Source organism: Prionailurus viverrinus, chromosome C1, assembly GCF_022837055.1.
Source record: "Prionailurus viverrinus isolate Anna chromosome C1, UM_Priviv_1.0, whole genome shotgun sequence".
NCBI classification, from domain to species: domain Eukaryota; kingdom Metazoa; phylum Chordata; class Mammalia; order Carnivora; family Felidae; genus Prionailurus; species Prionailurus viverrinus.
In genome coordinates, this window is record NC_062568.1 from 40,780,674 (window position 1) to 40,801,482 (window position 20,809).

Here is a 20,809-nt window from a genome sequence, read left to right on the forward strand (position 1 = left end):
CGCGGGGCTCGAACTCACAGACTGTGAGATCGTGACCTGGCTGAAGTCGGACGCTTAACCGACTGCGCCACCCAGGCGCCCCTATTTCCTCATTTTTAAAGTTGAGACTCAACTTCAGATTTTAACAGTAGTAACATGTGATCTAAAAACAGGGTGCAAAAACAGATTTGCTTCTCTGGATTTTTTTGTTAGTTGTACCAAAGTTGAGGATAAAACCATGGTTAAATCATTAATTTCTCTGTGATACTACACCAAGTAAATACTTTCTCCTTGTGTGTCGTGAGATTTATTTAAGGAGATTACATTGAATTTGGTCATAAGGAAAATATGTCTAGTAGTTCTTAGTTTATCACAAGAAATGACAAGTAGTACTCTTAAAAACTTTTAATTCAGTGCCACATGTGGATATAGAATTTCATAGCATATGCCTCTGTGTGTACATGTGTGTAAATTTTGACGTTTATGAAATGGTAAGCTAGGCCAGACTAGTATAATTTATATTAATTTCTTCTTCTGGATAAATTAATGAGAACTTCACAAACTGACTTGCTCTAATGGATTGCCATCAGGAGTAGAGCCAGTACTTTTATACTGTTTAGAGCTTTGGGCATGAGCTTTCTTAAAAAGTCTTTTGTCTGCAATTGATTTGTCATCTAGTCTTAGAAGGGAACATTTGAATCCTCTTTGTTTCTCCCTCACCTTGCCTTTTTTTTTTTTTTTTTACCTTAAAGGGTGAACCTGGTAGAAATGGAAACCCTGGTGAAGTGGGATTTGCAGGATCTCCAGTAAGTTTATAATTGTCAGTACAATGCCATGAAGGCCAACTTTGAAAGGCAAAGAACATTAAAATTACCTTGTGCTTCATTCTATGCATGTGGACTAGTTGCTGTCACCAACATATGTTCCCTTCTGTCATCGTGAAGCAGTACATTTTGCCAGAGTGATAGCTAATTCCAATTTCCTATTTTGCATTGGCCCCATATGAACAATTTGCATCAGATAGTCATTTTATAACCTAATACAGATACTCTCCAAACTTACTGTCAAATTTGCAAAGTCACCAGCCTGACCTCTTTACATTTCCCAACATCCTAATCCCATTTATCTTTTTAATATTTTATTTTTTGTTGTTCACATATCAAAAAGAACAGCTTGAAAATTTATTGATTTGTCTTTTATATATGATAGGGGCAATAAATTATGCCTCTTTGGCTGCTCTCCAAACCCTAATGTTGGCTGAAATCCTTAATTGGTGTTCTGGACCCTAGAATCTTATGACAAGATATACGGATGGCCAGCACTCCTAACAGAGCCGTTTTTCCCCCCTTGGTTTACTACAGAGACACGTCCCTGGTGACGTGCTCCACCAGAATTCAGGATCTGAGCCCCTTGGCCATATTCTAAACCCACCTTTCTGTCTCACTCATGTTACTTTTAGAGGCCCTCTCCTAGGATATGCTACGCAGCCAATGGGGAAAATTAGAGATCAGCAAGTGAAACCCTCTTAACATTCTTGCTCTTAAAGTTTCTTCTTGTCTGGCATCCTCTAAATGGATTTAACCTTATACTCCTATGATTTCCTATGCATTTCCTATGATTTTCTAATGTTTCTTGCAATCAATACAACCAATAGTGCTGAATTAGTCTCCATTTACTTCCTGAAAAGTATTGAGGTTCAATGCTTGGAGTTTTTTAAAATAAATGAGTGCTCATCTTTTAAGGGAATTTACAGGGCTGTAAGCATTAGTTTCAAATATAAAACCCATTTCCCAGCTCCCTGCTCTCTCTCTTTCCTTTCCTCCCCCATCAGCCTGGGGAGTCAGTGCAGACGAAGGCATGAGGTTTAGTCATTAGCACAGATGTCCACGTCAGCCGGTCCAGGCTTGAACTCCCACCCTGCTGCACTCTTGCACATCCTCTCAGTGTGGGCCCTCCATGGGGAGGAAGCAGGCCCTGCCAGCATGTCACAGATGCACTCTGCGAGCGCTGTGCAATGACATGTGATTGGGGTGTGATGACAGTCTTGGGTCAGCAGAAAGAGAAAATTTTATGAGTACTGGTACATCTGGTTCATTTTCTTGTTGCATTAGAGATATGTAATCACTTGAGAATTTCCTTGCAGACCACAAAAACTCAAAGTTAACTAATTACTTGAAATAACATAGTTCAGTAATCCTCCTATAGGCTCAGTGTACTGTGTTTTCTGCTCAGGAAAGAGGGGGAGCAAATCTACGTAAAGGGGAGCATTCCAGTGGAAAAACTTAAAGGAAGTTCTTGAAGTGAGGAATTCCTAAGCAGGGCTGTGTAAACAGAAGAATTAGTGGAACTTTATTTGTCCAGAGAACGTGGTTTGATGTGCCCTGACTGTTATAATCCTTCCTTAAAGCACTACTGAGACATTTTCCCTACAAGAGGTCACAGAGGAATGATTGCTTTGCTTTTATCATATGAATTTCATTTAAGGAGTATTCACTCATTTAGGAAACAGTGAATGAAGTCTATGATGTACAAAACAGAAGACTTTTCCATCTGTGTAAGATTGTGTTAGAATAAGAGAAGTTCCTTAGGAAAGGCTTAGGAAAAGTGCTTGAGTGTTAAGAGAAATGTTAAACCATTTCTTCAGTTGTTTATACAATGATTATTCCTTGAATGCCCACTCACGTAAGGCTTAGTGCCAGGCATATGCAGATTAATAGTAATAATTGTTAATAATTGATACAGCAACCTATGCTATCAGTGTACTCAATCGACTGGTACCAGTGGTAATAGCATTCAGTTCAAAACCAAATTAATGTAGGCAATGAGAATAACTGAATAATTAAGTCACCAGGTCCTTATCTATTTTAAGAGGGTATGAGGAAAAAGTTTGAAGCATCATTTCAAAGTAGTCATACCATTTGGATTTAATTTTCTGTTTGATTTCTATTGTTTTTTTATTCACTATCCTTAGGTGGAGGATGCATAAAATTAGCATAAATTAAGGAGTTATTGAGTCAAGGAACCAACTTGTTCTCTCTGTATTTTTGACCATCCCTTCTGTTGGATATTTCATTTCTTCAATTAATCTTTTAAACAATCACAAATCCATAAAGCTTCTGAACATTTTACTTGAAATCAATTTCTGATCACATTTTAATGCAATCTCCCCAATCATATTCTGCTGCCAATATTTAGTAGTTCAGAGAAAATAAAACACATTGGTGTGTACAAGTTTATTGATTCTTCTGCCACAAGTAAAGCACAATATAGAGAAAGCATAGTTTTCCTTAAGTTACTTTTCTGGTTTTTTTCCATGTACAGTGACTTAGTTGATTCAGACATTGAACATGTTGATTCAGGCTTATTTTCTTGTTTTTTGTTTGTTTTTTCTATGTTGTGGGGGTTTTTTTGCTACTAATTATAATGCAGTGATATAATTTCAAAATTTGGAAATGTCATCAAATCAATACCTGGCATTAATCCATGTCTTTGTGTAAGTCATGCTTCCATACCTAACAGTGAGTTTGCTTTGCTAATTTTTGATCATCTAGGTGTATTTCGACAGATTAAAAGTACACCGCCCCTTTCTCTTCTTTGGTATGTTAGTGGAAAACTATGTATTAAATTTTCAGTTTGAACAAAAAGTGTATTAAGCAGTTTCCTGTTCTTATTAATGACTCTCAAATGCCTTCTCTATTTTTTCCACAGGGAGCTCGAGGATTTCCTGGGGCTCCTGGTCTTCCAGGCCTGAAGGGTCACCGAGTAAGTTCAATCCTTTATAATCCTTGCAGATACCATGGCTTATACCAGTAGGGTCGGGGGGGGGGGGCGGGGCATTACCTTTAACATCTTTACAATTCTATTTGTCATTTGTCTTTAACTGGATGTAGTGTCAGTATTCATCTCTGGTCACCAACTTCACAATGCTTTTTTCTATTTCCTTTGAATTTTATCTGATTTTATAACAAATATATTTTGTGTTCTTACCCCCGTGCTGGCTACTGTGCTACAAAAGAAGACATAGTCGTGAATGAGAAAAATCCCATGGTTGTCAGCTTCAGGCTAATAAGGTTTACAGTTAAGAAAAAATAACTGCTCCATAATGAAATAAGTGACATGATACTAGAAAGTGCACTAAAACATAGGATGGGCCCAGTCAACCCCGATGTGGAAGGCATGGAATGCTTCTGTCTTTATAACTCAAGATAATTAATATGTAATTATTATATATTATATACATATATGGAAATTACATATCACTCAAAATGGAGGTAAAACTGCTGCCCAGTAGCCCCCAGCCTGACTTCAGCAGTGGCTGCTGCCAGCAGGGGGAGGAGGAAGAAGATCCAAAGGAACTAGAGCAGTTGAGAAAACGGTTTATTGGTGGTCTGAGCTTTGAAACTACAGACGATGGTTTCAGAGGACATTTTGAGACATGGCACACTCTCAGATTTCGTGGTGATGAGAGACCCCAGGGGTTTGGGTTTTGTGAATTGCTCTTGTGTTAGGAGGAGGCAACAGCAATATGTGCTTAACAACAAAAGGTTGATGGGTGTGAAGGGGAACCAAAGAGAGATATTTCTAGAGAGGATTCTGTCCATCTAACAATGAAGAAAGTGTTCACTGGTGGCATGACAGAAGATAGACAAGAGTATAACCTGAGAAACTTCTTTGAAAAGTATGGCAAGATTGAAACCATAGAAGTTATGGAGGACAGGCAGAGTGGAAAAAAGAGAGGGTTGCCTTTATAACTTTTATAAAAAATATTTATTTTGAGAGAGAAAGAGTGCACGCATGTGCACAAGCAGGAGGGGGGCAGAGAGAGAGAGGGAGAGAGAGAATCCCAAGCAGGCTCTGCATTATCAGCACAGAACTGTGAGATCACGACCTGCCTGAACCAATATTAAGAGTTGGACCCTTAGTCGACTGAGCCACTCAGCGTGCCCCTGCTTTTGTAACTTTTGATGATCATGATAAGGTTGATAAAATTGTTGTTCAGAAATACCATACTACTAATGGGCATAATTGTGAAGTGGAAAAGGCCATTTCTCAACAAGAAATGCAGTCTGCTAGATCACAAAGAGGTCATGGAGTTGGATCTGGCAACTTTATGGGTCGTGGAGGAAACTTTAGAGGTGGCGGTAGCTTTGGCCATGGTGGAAACTTTGGTGGAAGAGAAGGCTATGGTGGTGGAGACAATGGCAGCAGAGGTAGTTTTGGAGGAGGTGATGGTGGATAAAGTGTATTTGGAGGTGATGGTGGCAACTATGGGGGTAGTCCTGCTTGCAATAGTAGAGGAGGCTATGGTGGTGGTGGACCAGGATATGGAAACCAGGGAGGCAGATTTGGCTTTGGTGGTGGAGGATATAATGCTTACCATGAAGGAGGAAATGTTGGAGGCAACTATGGTGGTGGTGGGAACCATAATGATTTTGGAAATTATAGAGGACAATAGCAATCAAATTATAGACTCATGAAGGGAGCAGTTTTGGTGGAAGAAACGTGGGCTTGTCCCTACAGTAATGGTTATGGATCTGGTGGTGGAAGTGGTGGATATGGTGGTACAAGCTTCTAAAATAATTCAGAAGGAAAAGCTACAGTTCTTAGCAGGAGAGAGAGCGAGGAGTTGTCAGGAAAGCTGCAGGTTACTTTGAGGCAGTCATCCCAAATACTTGAGAGGAACTGTAAAAATCTGCCAGAGAGGAGTGATGATCCATAGTCAGAAAAGTTATTTCAGCTTAAACAGGAAACCCTTTTTGTTCACGTCTGTCATAGCCACAGTTTGCAAACAGTGCAGTTATTGACTAATGCAACGTGGTGTTAAATTGATGTATGTTCCTGAGGTCTTTTATCTGTTGTGGCTTTGTCTTTGTCTTTGTCTTTCATTACATCAGGTATATTGCCTAGTAAATTGTGGTAGTGGTACCAGGAACAAAAAATTCAGGAATTTTTAACTTTGCAATATTTGCATAGTTCAGTTTTTCTACATTTTACTACAGAAACTTTAACAAAATGCAGTTTTGAATGTTTCCTTGTGAGTTAACAAGAAGATCATTGTTAATTACTAGTTTGTATGAATTTTGTTAAAGTTAACTGTAAAGAAACACCTCCTGACTTGCAGTTTTAAGGGGAGTCTATTCTCTGCATTTAAACCATGAAATGAATGCGCTCTGACATATGGAGAGAATAGATATTTGTATGTTTGCAATGTGTGTTTTAGATAAATAGAATTGGGTATTTAAGTTAGCATATTTGTGAATGTAACAGCATTAATATTTACCTTCAAATGAAGCAAATCTCAAAATTCCAAAAATTGCAGGTTGACAGATCTATCTATCTATTATCTATCTATCTATCTATCTATCTATCTATCTATCTATCTTCTATCATCTACCATCTTTCTATCATCTATCTATCACAAAGCATGGCTGATATTTAATAAGTATGTACTGGTTGGTCTCTGTTTTGAGTAGTGAGTTTCTGATTAGAATGCTTGGTGCTCTACTAGTTATTAATTATTTTGAACATCAACCCGGCTATAACCCATATCTTGTAAGTATATAAAATCTATAATTACTTGTCTTCTATAAAGCCACCATAAGTTTTTCATTTGTAGTTATAGAATAAATTTCTATGAAGTCACAAAAATTTAAAGGGTGAGAACATCATAAATTAAAAATGTTATTTGAAGGGAGAAACCTTTTTAATTTTCTTTGAATAGGCTTTCAAAAAACCTTTAATTTAATTTTCTTTGAATAGGCTTTCACAAAATGTTGAGAATTTGTAAACATTTTGGGTAACGACTTTAAATATCTGTTTTTATAAGACACTTTCTGTGAGCTTATTTTTGGTTCTTCTTTTACACATCTAATAATCAAAAAAAGCAGAAAAACACAAATTTATATTTTTCTTCTTAGGGACACAAAGGTCTTGAAGGCCCAAAAGGTGAAGTTGGAGCACCTGGTTCCAAGGTAACTGTACAGTAGCTTAATCTAATCCCACAATTGCCTTTCAGGGTTGCGTCAGGTCCCTACCAGTTTTTTTCAGAACCACCTTAAATTCTGGAGGAAAGAGGAGTATAGAAAAGGGATAGTTGAGTAGATAAATATAATTTTTCATAGATGAGTGGCAATAGGTTTAGCAGGATACGTGACATGGATTAAATTTGCCCCTAAGAGTAGCCACCATGGCATTGGGTTTATACCCGTGTAGGATGGGTGTAGATGGGTGGATGAAGATGGTACTGCGAATTCACTCTTTTTTCTCCTTCAAAAATATCTGAGAGGTTTAGGTAGTTTATTAGCTCAATTTTTTAAAAAAAATTTTTTTTACGTTTATTTATTGTTGAGACAGAGAGAGACAGAGCATGAACGGGGGAGGGGCAGAGAGAAAGGGAGACACAGAATCAGAAGCAGGCTCCAGGCTCCGAGCCATCAGCCCAGAGCCCGACGCGGGGCTCGGGCTCACGGACCTCGAGATCGTGACCTGAGCTGAAGTTGGACACTCAACCGACTAAGCCACCCAGGCGCCCCGATTAGCTCAATTTTTAAAGTACCCTTTCGATTCCAGGGCCTTCTAGCCATTGTTGTTTCTTCCCAAGATGTGTTTATGTTGAGAGAGAGAGAGAGAAAGACCATAGAAGAAGTACAGAGGACTTTTTAGTGGGAAGCATCATGTGAAATATATAGAAATGTGAGATATATGTACATACATATATGTATGTGTGTGTGTGTGTGTGTGTGTGTGTGTTGGCTTTAAACTTTTAATTTTTGAACTTCCTATAATAGATCTTAAAGGAATATTAATCAATTTTAACTTTATATAAAGTTTTACTTGAGCTTAAGTATCATCAGACATAAATATATAATTACTTTGTTGATACTAATTAATGTGGGCGGATGTGATAGTTCCATCAATCTTGTTTGTATCCTCAATTTATTTTATACTTATTTCCATAGAAACTAAATTGCCATCGCCCTTTGAGAAAAAGTAATACAGCAGAATTTTGAGGTCCGTCATTTCAAGTATGACTTTCAAATAGCCAGTTTGAAAATATACTTTTAAAATGACATACGCATAGAAAAAGTGATGTGAATATCAATTGTAGGTTTCTTATACTGTACTATAATCTCATTTTTGCTTTAGGGTGAAGCTGGCCCTACTGGTCCAATGGGTGCCATGGGTCCTATGGTATGTATCAATTTAATACTTTGAGCATTTTTTGCTTTTTAGACTATATTAAGTGAATGTTTAAATGCAAAATAAAAAAAAACATGGAGGAAATATGATAGCTGATGAAGTAATCTTGATTACCAGCTGGCAGACCAGCACACTCAGAGAATTGCACCCTTTGAATAGAAAAAGTTTCTTGTTTCTTAGTGTTTAAATCAGGATTATTATAGACTTAGCCCATTGAAGCTATATAAAGTGAAATCTGTTTAGGTAAGAGGTGGTAGGTTATGTATCCCCACAGGTAGAGAGTTTCAAACCTGAAGTTGTTCCTTGTTTGGTCATGTTGTTTGGTAGCTAATAATATTGAGTCTCGATTGAGTTGAGTGATGTAGTCAAACTACCTTAGAATTCAAATAAGATGCTTTAAGAGATTTTTTTCCCCCTCTCTCATCTGTAGGGTCCAAGGGGAATGCCAGGAGAAAGAGGGAGACTTGGGCCACAGGGTGCTCCTGTAAGTATGTATATTTCAACTCTCTCAAATGAACTGAACATGTCTTTTAAATGAGACTATGGTACTGGTTGCCTACATTTAAATTTATTTTTTTATCTTTATTTTTTATTTTGAAATAAATTTAGGTTTACAGAAAAGTTGCAAAGATACTATGGAGAGTTTCTGTGTACACTTCACCTACCTTTTGTTAATGTTAACATCTTATATAACCACAGTGTATTTGTTGCTTACTTATCTGAATGCTGAAGTTAAGAAAACTATAAAAACCTACAGCAACATGGAATATAGTCCATGGGAAAATATGAAATTGGGAATAGTAGTAAAATTATAATAATAGGTTACATTTTTCAAGCAGGTTTTATATGCCAAGCATTCTTCCATTATCTTTATTTTATATCCATCACAATCCTGAAAGGTAAGTACTGAGTGTACCCTTACAAGAGCTGAGTTTCTTTATCATCTGTCTTTGATTTATTTTATTATTTAAAAAATTTACATTTATTTATTTTTGAGAGACAGAGTGAGACAGTGCATGAGTAGGGGAGGGCCAGGGAGAGAGGGAGACACAGAATCTGAAGCAGGCTCCAGGCTCTGAGCTGTCAGCACAGAGTCCAATGCGGGGCTCGAACCCACGAACAGTGAGATCATGACCTGAGTTGAAGTCGGAAGCTCAACCAACTACGCCATGCAGGCACCCTTGTCTTTGATTTATTTTAAATGCATAGATTGAGAAATACTTTTACTGTCTGCCTATGTACCTTGAACCTAGCTAGAAAGGGGGAATATTCTATTAATTCTCTTCATAGATCTCTGAAGGTTAGGCAGCTAATATTTCAACCTTGCAATTCATTATATTTTACCTGTTTTCATTTGGACAATTAAGGACTGCCACCTTGCCTCTATTATTTTTACATTTATCATCCCCATTAGTATTAGGAATCTCACTCAGGTTTACAGCATCCCCTGATGTTACCCTTAGCCTACAGAAGAAAACCACTTTAGAGTTTTCAATGGTGTCAAAGTCAGGGCCCTGGTTTGGGAGAAGTGAGACCTTCTCACTAGGCCAATCCTTGTCCCCTTGAAGATAGACTGTCCTCTGGAAACATAGAAAATATTGTAGAATATAGTCAACTGTTGATGTATCCATCCTTACATAATATATCCAATCTAGTATGTTCACTTCTCTGTGCTTTCTTCTACTGTCTGCCAAGACAGTTCTGGCATTTCTACCTCACTTAGTGTGGGGCATTGCTCTTTCTGAGTTTCCAAGAACCATCTTCCATGTTAATACCATCTTTCAGGATATTTATGAGAGTGTTAAATGTGTATCATGGGAGAGTATTTCCATATCATTAAAGTTCTCCACTTTATATCCTTTCCCTCACGATCCAGTACCTTCAGGACCTACTCCCACACATTCTCTTTTGGATTCTGGCTCTACATGATGTATAGGACTCAAAGCTCCTTTGGGGTGTATTTTCCCTCTTTTATCAGAAGAAGATTTTCCTCAACTCAGTTATTTTGTGACTTGATGCTAGTTATTGGTCTGGTGGCCAACGAGCAGGGGCAAGTGGTGGTGGTGATGATAGCATATGTTGTCCAATAAAGTAGAGGCTTCTGCAACATCTTTAAGGAAGGGAGAAGTATAAGCTGTTAAAGGTGGGAATGGTGAGAATTTCTACAGGCCCATAGGCTTCAGGGTTGAGATTTCAAAGTTCTTAAGATATCCCAATGTCAAATTACATTCCTTCTAATCAAAGCCCCTGACCATGGCATAACAGCCTTTCCATGTTTTAGAATTCAACCTTCTCAAGAACTCTTGAACCTTTATCAAGCCCTGGGCCCAACCTTCAGGATTTTCTTCCCTCAGACTGTAGAAGATCACAAGATTTTAAAATGCTTCCAAGGAATCTTATATTGATGATTAATCACGATTAGCCTTTCAAAGTCTTTCTCCAGTGTATTCATTCAACAAGTTCATGCAATTCCATCAACTTTATAATTGCTATTTCTTCTAAACCTTTTCAAGTGCCTGAGCTATTGTACCCATAGCCCTTTCTCTTACACTTGTGCCCTCTCTTAGTTTACCATTGGAGGCAATATTTATTGCTGCATTACCACCAGACGTCAAGAGTGAATCAGACTTCATTGATCACCAGCTGGTCAGTGAGGAATCCAGCTTTAAAATTCCATTTTAGAGTCTGCTTTTTTGTACTACTTCTGGTACCAATGGTATTGGTCTCAGTTCAGGTTTCCCAGGAAACAGCCTCAAAGCAAAGACTGGTGTGCAGGAAATTTATTGGGGAGTGCTCTCAGAAACTACATTGGTGAAGAAATGAATAAAAAACAGGCTTTGTTGCATGGAGAATATAAACTGTACTATAATTACAACAAAGACCCCAGTCTCCATGAGTCTTCTGTTCCATGAGAACTATGGGACCGGGATGGCTTTTCAGACTTGTCTTGAATGAGGGCCAATCCTTTGTACTGCTTCATTGACCTTGGAAGAGGCATAATTTTGGGAATGCTACCTTAGCTGAGGGCAGTTTGTGGGAGGGTCTTAACTCCTCTGAGTTAATCTGCTTATTAAAAAGACTGAGGTGTACAAAATTTCATTGTCTTTGAGCTCATTTGATGGAAAGTCATACATTCAAGTAAGAAGAATCATTTTAATCAGTTTCATTTTTTAAGTCATGATTGTTCTTTGTTATTGTTATAAGGGTAGATGTGTTTATTCCTATCTTATTGTTGTACAAAAATGTATTTGAATTGCTTTTGACCTAGTTAAGGTTGTTGTTGGTTAACTTTAAATATTTATTCTTCAGTTTTTAACATGGAAATTTTCATAAAACTAATTATGAGCAAATACTGTAGAAAATATAATTTTATCTTGTCCCTTTTTCTCCTAATTAGGGACAACGAGGTACACATGGTATGCCTGGAAAACCTGGGCCAATGGTGAGTTGTATGACTTTCATATTTGTTCATTTATTTATTGTTCCATTTGTACATTCATTAAAATTTACAGAGCACCCACTGTATCTCAGACACTTGGAATAAAAAGATGATAAACACACAGAATTTATCTTTGGGAACTGCCTTGTCTATCAAGGAAGAGAGATATATCGATTAATAATGTATCATAATGCTGTTGCTAACTGCTATGCTATAGAGTGCAACATGGTATAGAGTACCTGCACCTACGTTTATAGTGAGATAAATATATCAAGGAAGACTTTAAAAGGAGTAACTTTCAAGCTAAGATTTGAAAGATGAGTGTATAAAATGAACAGGAATATAGCATGGTTTATAGGATGGATAGATGAAAAAAACATGATGAGTTCAGGGGAATACTAGGAGGGTAAATCAGATTTGAATTATTTGCCCTTAGGATATTTTCTCCCTCGTTATTCATAAAAAGGAAACAAAAGAAGGGAGAAAAAGAATAACTATAGTTTAAAAGAGATTTTGTTACTGAAAAACTGATGGAATTAAAACAAATCCTCAGAGAAGAATCAGGATAACCTAGAATGGAATTCCTCTTATACTCATTTCCTTTAAATCTGACCTTTAAGTCAATGGCTTAAACTCTGTGCATGTCTTCCCAAATGTAGGATGGTGACAAATATCCACATATTAGCCCTTCAAAAATCACTTTGAAATATCCTAATGATTCTTAAGCATCATTTTTTTAAAGAGACCTAGATTATGGTATAAAACATAACTTTCTCAAAACTGTATTACTTGGTTAATACAAAGAAAGTACATCTCTCAAGAAGCAGTTATTTCAAACAATTTGTGTTTTGATGGACTTTCATATAGTACAACTAAGAAATTCTATTGTGTTTAATACCACTGGACAAGTTTTTTAGCACTATTTCATATCAATGTTGGAAGATTCTATAATAAAATTACATTATCTTTGTGATGTTAAAGTACTAAGTGGATTATTCTCATGTGTCAAAATACAGAATGTTGTCAAAGAATAAAAGGTGACTTAATTAGATATTAGTTTAAAAATCTGATCACTTTTCTGGTTTCATTTAATAGGGTCCTCTTGGGATTCCTGGATCTTCCGGTTTTCCAGGAAATCCTGGAATGAAGGTAAAATGTTAATATATTTAGCTCTTGATTATAAGAATTACTTGATGATATGAGAATGTCATTAATTGTATGGAAGTCACTCTTAACAAAGGAAAAAACCTAGAGCATTCTCAGTGTGTATAATGGTAGGAAAAGAAATAAATTTAAAAATGAGATTACTATGCAATATGTAGTTAAAGGAGAATTACTGCTAATCATACAATTGTAATATCAAAGATTCCACTGCATTAGAACTCTAAAATAGACAATTGTAACAGCTGCAAAGAGTAAGAGATTAATCTGAATTGGAACTCTGCTCTTGGATACAGTGCCTGGCAGTAATAAATAGCAGAGTGTTCTAAACAATAGGACGTTAAAATAAATCAAAGGTTGTCAAAAGGCTGTTCTTTCACACAATGCTGGCTTTCACTCCAACCCAGGCCCCCTACCATTTACACAACCATGAAAGGAATAGGCAGGGAGGCTATTTGGCTTTCCACAGGGGACTGGATTAAAGCATTCTGCTGGGATGATTTACATCTGTAGTGAGTCACAATGTGTTCTTTCAGTATTTTGGGTGATAAATTCAAGGATTACAGTAAGAGGCTATTAAGATTATATTAGCTAAATTAGTGAATACATTCAGAACACTGTTTTCACACTGTAAACAACACAGTACATTGGATTACCCCTCACGCCCAGTTTCCCTTGGCCATAATTTTCTTCATCTCAAAGGGATTTACTCACAAGATTCTGCTGTACAAAAATGATTGTGGCCATGGCAGTCACTTTCCCTCTGTAAGTCTTGTTTTCTCATGGGATTTTGTTGAAGATTACATGAGAGAGCAATGCAAACTCTAATACTGCCTGATGCAGAGGATGCCCTCAATATAGGTCCTTGCTTCTCGTTGGTAGTGCTACACAAATGGGCTTTGAACTGTGAAACAAAAACAACAAAAAGTCCATAGCTAACATTTCAAATACTCTCAAATGTGAGTCATCGGGTTAAATTATTCTTCGGGCTCTCTCTAACACTGTCTTTAAACTCTGTGCCACAGGAATGCTGCTACTTTAAAATGATGCTGTCCCTAAGTCATTTCATCAACCAGTCCCTTGTTTCACTGAGAGCTCACTGTGCACTCAAGCAGATAAGACTTTCTTGAGATCCCTCTGTTTCTGATCTCCCTGAAGTGCTAATCCTACCACCACTGACTCTGGCCATGGAGGGCCCAACCTCCCATGTTCCCATCAAAATATACAAAACTCCTTCTCTCCTTCCTGTGAGACCCTCTACCCTCAAGCTGAGCTTTGGCCAGAGAATTAAGGAAAGAATACTCACAATGCCCAGGACTAAGACTTGGCAGAAAGTAGTTTCTGCTCCTATTATGGCATCTAGTGAAGACCTCATTAGCAATGGCAATTTATATAACAGCTCACTCTGCATAATTCCTTCTCCTCCTGGGTTTTTCTAGTACTGGCTTTTGGCTACTAAAGACTGTTTAATAAAGTCAAATGCTTAGCAAAACTGGTTTTCTCAGAAATTGTTTGCCTATCCTACCATCCTCCCCTGCCAAGCATAAAGTTTCCAGATCTTCATTTTTGGCCACGATTCTGCTATACCTATAAAGTGCTTCCATGGTCTCTGTTTCTCTGGATGAAAAATAAACTTCCATATCCAGTTCTTCAAATTTCAGAGAGTCAGTAGGGATTTTATATATTTATTAGCACTAATGAACCTCCTCAGGCTTAGAATTTTAGTTCTGAAATTCTAGGTCCAGGTTTCTCTAGGATTAGATCTACATTGGGACCTAATATGTTGGATAAAATACAGAAACCCACTTAGGTTTAAACTTCAGATAAGTAAAGAATAAACTTTTCGTATAGATATGTTCCAAATATGGCCTGGGACAAACTTACACTTAAATTATTTGTTATTTATCTGAATTAAAACTTAACGAGGCATCTGTATTTTTATTTACTATCTGGACTACTTTCATGGGTTGAAATAAGGGTAGATATCAGGTTACCTTGACCACTTTACTCTGCTGTTAATACTGAAGATATTATCATACTTGATGGGTTGGAAAATGAGTCTACTCCTTAAGCTACTCCTTAAGCTACTCCATACACAACCCTTATAAACTGATTAGTGCTCATCACCCTTTAAAAATACTTGAGTATAGCATGTAGGGCTCCAAATGAGCAATAAACTTTGAATGACACCACATTTATATTTTTCTTATAACATTTCTTTTTGTACCCATTTAGGGAGAAGCGGGTCCCACTGGGGCAAGAGGCCCTGAAGGTCCCCAGGGACAAAGAGGTGAAACTGGGCCACCAGGTCCAGTGGGCTCTCAAGGTCTTCCCGTAAGTTCCCAGTACATTTAAGAATTGTGTTCTTGACAGAAAGCTTGACATCTTTTATAACGTCAGAACAGTTTTTTTTATTACTATATTTTTTTTTCAACGTTTATTTATTTTTGGGACAGAGAGAGACAGAGCATGAACGGGGTAGGGGCAGAGAGAGAGGGAGACACAGAATCGGAAACAGGCTCCAGGCTCTGAGCCATCAGCCCAGAGCCCGACACGGGGCTCGAACTCACGGACCGCGAGATCGTGACCTGGCTGAAGTCGGACGCCTAACCGACTGCGCCACCCAGGCGCCCCTACAGAACAGTTTTAATATATCCTCTTTGAATTCTGAATGAGTGTTTCCAACTGATTAAAGAAACCTATTTCTCTTGTCAACTCTGCAAAATTTTATCTATTTTATGGAAGAGGGAATTAGTCATAAAGTGAGTTTTATGATATAATGGTGGTTGATTTTTTTAATGTTTATTTTTGAGAAAGAGAGAGAGAGAGAGTGTATGTGTGTGAGTTAGAGAGGGGCAGAGAGAAACAGAGACAAAATCTGAAGCAGACTCCAGGCTTAGAGCTGTCTGTCAGCGCAGAGCCTGGCATGGTGCTCGAACTCAGGTTCCCCATGGTGGTTGTTTTTACAATAATTTTTCTGCCTCCTTTTGGAATGTGGGTGGACATCTGGATAGCATCCTAGATATGGCTTAATATTTTGTAAACTTTTCATGGATCTTTTAGGGTGCAGTAGGAACTGATGGTACACCTGGTGCCAAAGGCCCAACGGTGAGTAACTAACTGCATCAATGCCACGTGAAGTTCAAATGGGTGCAATCCTTTGGACATTGACAGTAGACTTCTACTGGGTTCTCTGCTCATCATGTCACTCTTCTACTCTGACAGGGCTCTCCAGGTACCTCTGGTCCTCCTGGCTTAGCAGGGCCCCCTGGATCTCCAGGACCTCAGGGTAGCACAGGACCTCCAGGAATTCGAGGCCAACCGGTAATGTCCTTTCAAATAACTATCATCCATTAGTATAATCCAACTAAGATCACCACGCAAAATAATATTCAGTGAGAGCCAATGAAACATGGATAATGGGACATATCTGAGTGAGGCAAGTGAAGATAGGAATCTTTGTAAAGTGGAAGCCACATGTTAATGTACAATTTAGGTGTTTAAATTCAAAAGGGAACATTATTACATTGTGTTAAATTTTAGTGGTTTTTTAAAATTTAAAATAATAAGGTCATAACTTTATAGTCTATCTCATAGATATTTATGAGTGGTTGAATAGTACACATTATAAAAATATTTTCCAAGCCAGTGTGAAGAAATGTGGAGGTTATAATGACGATTTGGTTAAAAATGGGTTCACCAGCTATTTCTTGAGAGTTATCTTGAAGAGTGGTTCCACCATATTATTCATATTGAATGAAATTTCCGTATTTTGTGAAATTATTTATTAGAAAAAATGTTATGCTAAACCCATAAGAAATAAACACATTGAGAAGTTGTGCTTATATATTTTTAGCTTCTGTATAAAAATTAAAACTTTCTTTCTTAGCACTACCTAAAACAAATATTTTAGATTCTGTTCCAAGTAACTTAGTTATGCTAATAAATCCCTTTAAATCCTGGTGGCAGATTTATTAAAACATGAGTGTTGCTGATATTTCACATTTGATTTTATCATGTTCTCTTAGCCACCTGGTTCCCACAGGTTTAACTGGTATTTAAAGACACATACACACCAAAACCCTAGAACACTCCGAAGATGAAATGCTGAATTTGAACTTGTCAAACTCTCAATAAGTAGAACATAAATATAAAGTTATTTTGATTCTGGGTAAATAACTCTATTTCCTAAAATATACCCTAAATAGATTCATCTGTAAAAGTTGTCACTGTTAGTTCTAATTTTAATTATAAAATTGGAATAACTGAATAATTCTAATTTTCCTAGTATGCATGATAAAACACACAAGATTTTAAAAATAAGTCCTTTGAAGACCACTGTAAAATAGACAGACTTCTATAAACTACTTATACTGGGTTTTATAAAATTTCACATACATTCTACAAGATTTGCAAAATTAGAAAAAATGTTAATACAGACTCAGCTGCAGAAAGTTTTTAGGGCCTGTTAACTGTAATTAATTAAAGCAAGTTGGACTGGCTAAAAGTCCTGGGTTTTATAACTATTGATACTTTTATTTTAGGGTGATCCAGGAGTTCCAGGTTTCAAAGGAGAAGCTGGCCCCAAAGGGGAACCAGTAAGTCTTCGTTTGTTTGTTTTTTTGTTTGTTTGTTTCAATGATAAGAAGACCATGAATATTGTCCAGCAGTGCACAGGTCAAAATGCTCAAGTGTTTAAAATAATATCAATGAGAAATATAACTTTGAGTGGCAATACTTTAGTTTAAACTTGTAACTGACTTCATTACTTTGGATGGAAATAGTTTAATATAGTTTAAAATTTGTAATTGACTTATTTAAATGAAGCTTTTGATTATAATTCAGTTGTCAAATGGCTGTTGCTGGTAACTGTCCTTCTGTTTTTAATAGGGGCCACATGGTATTCAGGGTCCAATAGGTCCACCTGGTGAAGAAGGCAAAAGAGGTCCCCGAGGTGATCCAGGAACAGTTGGTCCTCCAGGCCCAATGGGAGAAAGGGTAAAATTTGAATAATAAGATAAATTCTTAGAGTTGTGTGTGTGTGGGGGGGGGATTATGTGGGGAGCTTTGGGGATAATAAGGAAAGCTAGAGTCATTGAAAGAATTGCTTGCAAATGCATTGCACAGTTAAGTATGGTTAACTGTGTATTAAAGGAACCAACTGTCTAATAATTATTGCCCATTCATTCATTCATTCATTCAGCCAACACTGACACTGTGCCAATTCGATATATTGGTACTTAGGATACATCAGTGAACAAGAAGGCTATGGTCCCAGCCTTCATGTGGGGGCTAGTAAGCAAGTTTATTCTAGTGGGGAGGTAAGCAATAAACAAGTCAACAGGCAAACAAAAATATAATTATACATTTTAATGAGCTCCATATACACTTAGGAAATTACAGGGTGATGTGGTAGAGAGTAGCTTTGAGTATGTGATAGTAGTGTGACATTAAATTAGGTGGTTAAGAAGTGGATTCTTTGGGAAGATGGCATTTTAGCTGATACCTGAAGATGAGGACAAACCAGCAAGAGACCTTGGGAATAAGAACACTGTCAGCAGAGGAAACGGTTAGCGCAAAGCCAGCAAGGGCTTGGTGATTTTAGAGATTAGAAGAGGTTGCTGTGACTGGAGTATAATGAAACAGGTCTGTAGGGGACAATGATAATATCACCTTACATTTGTAGAGACGTTCAAAGAATGCACAGTACTTCACATACAAGACAATACTAATGTATGTCATCACTGACGTTTTGATCATGGTAGATGGTGCCATTCCTTTGCTGCTTATCTAGATACCATTTTGCTCTATGTTTATTTTACAATTAATTGTTAGGATAGTTCTTAATTTGAATAATTTTTTGGCTTGATACTTACATATTCTCAAAAATTTAAAATTTTTAAATATTTCTATGTAGTTAGGGTTTTGTCCCTTACGCTTTATCTTTTGCCATGTTGGCTTGATCACAACTCCTAATACCTTGTAATGCCAAAAATAAAAATTACCCACTCATTATACATTACAAAAACATCAACAACAATTAAGAATCTCATTTTGGTCATTTGTAGGGTGCTCCTGGCAATCGTGGTTTTCCAGGCTCTGATGGTTTACCTGGACCAAAGGTGAGGTTATCCCATCCATGTTGACATTCATGTGGGTGGTGCCCCAAAAGATGCCGTTGTCCAGAATGGTGATCTAGCTTTGGTCCACATGGCTTCAGATCCAGAAAAGAGTCAGACACAGATGTCAAGCCTAATGCCAAATCCCTCTTGTGCAATTTATGTATTATAGATAGCTAGGGGAGAAGGATAATGGTTGCAAGTATGTAGGAGTTTGTTTTCGACTTCCTGGAGACCCAGCTGAGAAGAAAAGGTCACAGACCTTTCCTTTATCTAGAAATTTAGACTCTAGAATTTTGGTGTTCCCCCTCACCCAAATCTAGATTATTGGAGTGATAATCTAAATACAATTTTTATTAATAATGAAAAACCATTATTCTACAAGAACTAGGAGTTAGAACAAAATATGTAGTGATAGTTTTTGTAACTTTGTAATCACTTTGACAAAGTATTTGTATGTTATTCTAGTGCTTTGATTTGTAACGGGCAATTTTGATATTCACTTGCTTTTATCTTCCTGCACTGTTTCTTTTTTCTGACACATTCTGCTTTGCATTGGAACAGGGGGCTCAAGGAGAGAGGGGTCCTGTAGGTTCTTCCGGACCTAAAGGAGGGCAGGGGGACCCAGGACGTCCAGGTGAACCTGGCCTTCCAGGTGCTCGGGTAAGAACACAGCAGTTTGCTACATCGACCCAGAACAGCTCGTCGGTACTCAGTGAAGTGTTTTTTAATTAAGCTAGCTTTGACAAGTTGGATCATTTCTTTTGTTTTTACGATTTTGACCTGATTTACTATTTTTAAAAAAACTGCTTTGTTATTTTCATGACATATAGAAAAACATGGTAATTGCTAGTCTCCCTTTCTCAAAGGAGTATGCATTAATAGTTTTGCCACTTGACATGGAAAAAAAAATCCTGTTTGCCAATTTTTATTTTTCTTTACTTGCTAACAAAAACCTGTTTGGCTTCTGGCAGAGAGAATTCCTGATAAATTTCATCCTGAACAAATGTTACTTGAAAATTCATTTGAAGTGTGTAATTGCTGTTACATTCAGTTGTCCACAATGCTCCTTAAAAAGAAAGGAATTATACAAAAAGTTCTTGGATGGAAATATACATTTGGCTCCACATAATCTTGAACCCAACACTTTTATTTATTTATTTATTTATTTATTTATTTATTTATTTATGTATTTATTAACATTTATTCATTTTTTGAGAGACAGAGAGAGACAGTGTGAGCAGGGGAGGGGCAAAGAGAGAGGGAGACACAGAATCTGAAGCAGGTTCCAGGCTCTGAGCTGTCAGCACAGAGCCCGACGCAAGGCTCGAACTCACAAACTGAGATTATGATCTGAGCCAAAGTCAGACCCTTAACTGTCTGAGCCACCCAGGTACCCCATACCCAGTGTTTTAAAATATATGAATAAAAGTCTACTACAGCCCTTTCTCCTTCTATGTAGGAAACTGGAACTTTCTTAGAACTTCTTCGCTAGATACCTAATAAAGTTGGAATGCCAGGTGAATGAGCAGTCAGCATTGCTTATAGTAAAAATGATGCCCGACTGTAGACCACATCTGGACCTGGGAGGACTATGAATTATAAAAACCTTGTAGGGGAGCATGACTTTGGGCATCCTGAGCTTGGAGAAACTGGTACCTGCACATTCACCTTGCCAGGATCAGTATACTGTGTTCGAGGTGCTGTTACAAATACTGGTTACCTGAGATTTCTAAGCCAAAATGGCTCCTGTCCCCGCCATGTAGACTCATTTCCTGACATCTGGCCTGTCCATTGTAGAAGGCTTAGATGATGCCCTTGGAGGCCATGCTGTGAGGGCTGCCCCCCAGTGGAGAGTCCCACGTGATGCTGCCTGTTGGCATGCTGTGTTTTCTGCCCTGTATCCTTCCAA

General features: G+C 37.5%; 1 protein-coding gene and 1 pseudogene across 2 annotated transcripts in view; both read left to right on the forward strand.

The window, feature by feature from the left end:
* The window catches only part of COL5A2 (collagen type V alpha 2 chain), a 147,453-nt gene that overhangs the window by 94,259 nt on the left and 32,385 nt on the right, over positions 1-20,809 (forward strand). For both annotated transcript variants that reach the window (XM_047873650.1, XM_047873651.1), the window contains exons 12-25: positions 732-785; positions 3,688-3,741; positions 6,897-6,950; positions 8,125-8,169; positions 8,609-8,662; positions 11,576-11,620; positions 12,713-12,766; positions 15,014-15,112; positions 15,842-15,886; positions 16,004-16,102; positions 17,323-17,376; positions 17,669-17,776; positions 18,847-18,900; positions 19,462-19,560. In XM_047873650.1, the coding sequence (XP_047729606.1) occupies positions 732-785; positions 3,688-3,741; positions 6,897-6,950; positions 8,125-8,169; positions 8,609-8,662; positions 11,576-11,620; positions 12,713-12,766; positions 15,014-15,112; positions 15,842-15,886; positions 16,004-16,102; positions 17,323-17,376; positions 17,669-17,776; positions 18,847-18,900; positions 19,462-19,560 (918 nt within the window). The remainder of the gene's footprint in view (positions 1-731; positions 786-3,687; positions 3,742-6,896; positions 6,951-8,124; positions 8,170-8,608; positions 8,663-11,575; positions 11,621-12,712; positions 12,767-15,013; positions 15,113-15,841; positions 15,887-16,003; positions 16,103-17,322; positions 17,377-17,668; positions 17,777-18,846; positions 18,901-19,461; positions 19,561-20,809) is intronic.
* On the forward strand, positions 4,245-6,639 carry LOC125172721 (heterogeneous nuclear ribonucleoprotein A3-like; annotated as a pseudogene).